Genomic DNA, 4,521 nt, shown 5'->3' on the forward strand with positions numbered 1-4,521 from the left:
GTTTGAGTTTGGAGAAGAACAGTTAAGATAATTTGATTCTATTAAGGAAAAGTCGGGAGCACAGCCTTTATTAGCTATTTATGATCCAAAAGAGAGTACAGAACTTCACTGTGACGCTAGTAGTTATGAGTATGGTGCTATTCTACTTCAGAAACAGGATGACAATTTTCATCCCACATTTTATTAAAATCATAAGACTACAGAAACCGAGTCACGCTATCACAGCTATGAACTTGAAATGTTAGCTATTATTAATGCTATTAAGCGCTTTCATGTATATGTATTAGGGATACATTTCAAAATAGTGACTGATTGTAGCAGTGTAACGTTAACACTACAGCGAAAGGACATAAACCCACGTATAGCTAGATGGGCCATGTTCCTTCAAACTATTCATATGATATTGACAGGGATGGGCAAGATACTCAAAAATCAGTATCGAGATAGTAGATACTAGATACCTGGATTTGGAGTATCGAGATACTAGATTCTCGATACTTGGCTCTAGAGTATCGCGATACTAGATACTCGATACTTGGCTTTGGACTATCGCGATAGAAGATACTCGATACTCGATACTCAATACATTTTAATAAAATTAGTCACTGGATTTTTAAAAATTATGTTTATTATTGTGGGTATGGCCACTTCATTAAGTAATTAGAATGAAAAATAAAATAAAAAACAATGACACTTTCAGTAATAATAATAGTATAATACATTAATAATAAAACAAAATAAAATAAATCAATTACGACATTACGTAATCTTGTTATCGTCTACGATTCTACCAAAAATAACCACAATACGATTACATAACAATTAAATAATAATAATTCTACATTAAAAATTATATTTACTTGGTATTGTCGTATTGAATTATATAAATAATAAAAAGAATTTTAGTATTATTAATAAAAATTTAAGTTCAATAGTATACATTAAAAAAATTTCAAAAGTAATAGTAACATAACATCATTCATTTATATAGTTAATTTATCTTTGTTTCCTTTTAAAAATACAAGTTTTTCAAACGTTATATCGAATAATTTATTTCTGGTAGGATTATTAATAAATACTGCCATGGAAAACATTCGTTCTACGGGTGCTGAGGAGCATAAGCTGGTATTAAATCTAATAAAAAGTTTTTTTATAATTTGATAATTGTTTAGAATATTTAACGATTTAGCCTTATCATTAAAAAAAGTAACTACTTCCAGATCAGCTTTTTTAATGGTTTTAGCTTCTGGTTGCGATGAATAAACAATAAAATTGTCGTCATCTTCATCGCTAGAATTTGAGTTATTAGTAATATCATTATTAAAAATATATTCTGCAGCATTTATACATAGGTTTTGAATTCTATTTTTTTCGTGGTCATATTCATTAGAGATCCATCTTAATTTATAACATGGATGAAAACAAGTTGCTAAAATAGCTTCATTTATACTGGGAGATAATTCAAAAAAATCGCTAAATCGTTTTATTAAAGAATTAACCAATGGTGTTATCATATTAGCTAAATGGCGAAAATTTTTTTCTTTTAACATTTCTAGTCTAGTTTTAAGTGAAAATAATGTGGGTAAAAGCTGACCGTAATAACATTGATTCTCACTCTGCAAAAAGTCTAAGGCACCAGCAATAGGCTTTAATAACGCAGCTAATTCCTCTAAATATTCAAAATCTATATCTTTGAAACTATACTTAACATTTAATTCTTTTAACACTAAATTTAATTTATCTTTGTATTTCAAAAGCTGTGTAATACCGTCATAAAGAGAGTTCCACCGAGTAGGACATGGATATTTCAGTGAACAATTTAATATAGTATGGATGATTTCTGAAGATTTTGGTCTTCGTGACAAATTCCAGAGTGTTGTACATTTACCCATAACAGAATGGTTGATTCTAGATGCTGGAGTCCCTTTTAGAATTTTGTTAAAATCTGTAGTCGCAATAAGACTCAATGTGTGACTTGCACAGCGTAAATGATGAGGCAAAAAAATTTCAGTTTCTTGTGTCATGGTGTCATCTACATCGATACTTTCAAATGTAGCCACATCGTCATCAGTACTTTCTTCTTCGTCTGCATTTTCTCTATCATCTACAAATTCAAAACAATTTAATTAAAACAAAAACCATAGGTACACCATGTATAATATATTTATATATTTTTTCATACCATTGAATTCTAAATCATCAATTTGGAAATTCCAATCTATTTCACAACCAAAATCTTTAAATGCTTTTACAAAATTTGAACCGTTGTCGGTAACAGTTGAAATCAGCTGTTCTCTTTCAATTGAAAACTCGCATATTATTTCATGTAGCAATTCAGCAATTTTGTCATATGTGTGAGAGCCACGAAATCGCCTGCAGGCTAATACACAACTTAAACGAGTTAATGTGTTTTCATCAATCTAAAATATATTATAAATATCATAGTAAATGTATTAGTTTATATACTAAAATAAAAATAAAATGTACCCAATGTGCTGTGACTCCCATAAATGATTTGTGTTTTGATGACCAAATATCAGCTGTTGTACATACACTAGGTCTTGGATCAGATTCAAAAACATTTTTTAATTTTTCACAAATAAATGTGTAATTTTCTAGAATGCGACGGCTTAATGTTCTTCTCGAAAATATTTTTAAAGTACCATCAATATCTATTGAATTATTAGAAAGAAACAAAAAGTTATGAGTTATAGCCTTATAGGATTAATTTTCTGGACTGGTAAACAATATATGAAGGCCATAAAATAAATTACATTTAAAATAAATAACCATTTACATAAAATATAATTAACATAATATTAAAAATGGTACCGTGAAAAAATAACTATACAAATACTGAAATACAATATGTCAATGCTTAATATACTAACCTTTAATCATCTTTATAAAATGTTCGTCTTCAACCGTTGATAATGGCTTCATGCTACAAACAACATAATTTACAATATTTGTATCAAACGTTTTTTGTTTGGACTCGTTTTTTTGATGATCGCTAAAATACAAATTTAATTTCTGTTGTTTATGCATGTTTGGGTTTGAATCATTTAATTTTCTTTTTGTACCACGACGTTCGTTAACAGTAGATTTAATATAATTCTCAAATTCTTCTAGAACATTACTGTGAATTCTCTGAAATATAAAATAACATTATAATAATTAATAAATACTAATAAAGTAATAAATAAATAATAAATAATAAATATTAATAATTAATAAATTTACCTTGATATGAAGGCGAAAATTAGAAGTGGATCTTAATGTGCCGCTATATTCTTTTTTGTCATCATTGCAGAGAACACATTCTGCTTTGATATTTTCATTTTCCATTGTCGGTAGTTTTTTTATTTTGAAATATTTTCCATCCAAAATGAGAGGAATAAACAAATTATTTGTAATTTCAGACATATTAATATTATATTACATACAATCTGACTCAGTACTCAGTATAATAAAGGCAAACGATCGTCACATAGTGACTCACAGTCTGCAGAACACCAGGTGTGTAGCCGGCAGTGTTTGTGTAAAAATCTAATCTACTAATTTTATCGTGTTCATTACCTACTTTATCGCGAAAGGTGTAGGTACTATTACATAGTAGAAAAATAAGGTACAGTCTTACAGACGTAAAGTCCAATTCAAAGTACGCGTGTAACATAATATTATATATTTATATTTTATATACAACCATTACACCACTAACTTTTCAAAAGTGGTTTCTGACGAGTAAAAATAATCGTAAACAATTAATTTTTCAAAGTATCGCATTAATGTATCTAGTATCTTTCGATTAAATTAATTCAAGAAATACTCGATACATTGACTAAAAATGTATCGCGATACAAGATACTCGATACTTCACATAATTGTATCGAGATACAAGATACAAGATACAAATGTATCTAAGATACGTATCTTAGATACTTGTATCGAAGATACTGCCCAACCCTGGATATTGAACACCGCCCAGGGTCACGCATGCAGCATGTTGATGCCGGGCTTGGTAAATTGAGTCCCAAATGACCCTAACTCGGTAAATTGAGTCCCAGGAAAAAATAGGTAGTAGGTAAGTTGAGTAACGGGAAAAATAGGGTAGTTGGTAATTTGAGACGCAGGGAAAAACGAATTATATGCATTTTAAATTTGCTAACATTATTTGTGATTTGTGGACATTCATTAACTATTTATTTTGAAATAATAATTATCAATTATATAATTATATTTTTCCCCAACGATACACTCTTAACAACACCAAAGCATTCACAGTCAATAAAAGTCGATAACTTTGTCGACCTTTGATTAAACGCAATTAAGATACCGATAAGTAAGGGCTTGATCGTATGTAAATACTATACGTATATATATACGTATATGACGGTATCTTACTATGATATGAATGCACGATATTATCTGGACTATTTCATTATTAGTCTTAATGTTATAAACTTATAACCCGATTTGAGTTTATTAAATCAAGTTTGAAGTTTTTACCAAGGCATTTAT

At 28.9% G+C, this 4,521-nt stretch overlaps 1 protein-coding gene across 1 annotated transcript; it reads right to left on the reverse strand.

Annotated features, from left to right (window-relative positions):
- Window positions 1-709: 709 nt before the first annotated feature.
- On the reverse strand, window positions 710-3,662 carry LOC111042641. Its single transcript, XM_022327327.1, has 5 exons — window positions 3,244-3,662; window positions 2,892-3,150; window positions 2,488-2,672; window positions 2,183-2,420; window positions 710-2,104 (listed from the first exon to the last, which is right to left on the reverse strand). Exons 1-5 carry the CDS (start codon window positions 3,424-3,426, stop codon window positions 984-986), a joined length of 1,986 nt encoding a protein of 661 aa, XP_022183019.1. The 5' UTR covers window positions 3,427-3,662; the 3' UTR covers window positions 710-983.
- Between the last annotated feature and the right edge of the window lie 859 nt (window positions 3,663-4,521).

This window comes from Myzus persicae, unplaced genomic scaffold (assembly GCF_001856785.1).
Source record: "Myzus persicae strain clone G006 unplaced genomic scaffold, MPER_G0061.0, whole genome shotgun sequence".
In the NCBI taxonomy this organism is placed as follows: domain Eukaryota; kingdom Metazoa; phylum Arthropoda; class Insecta; order Hemiptera; family Aphididae; genus Myzus; species Myzus persicae.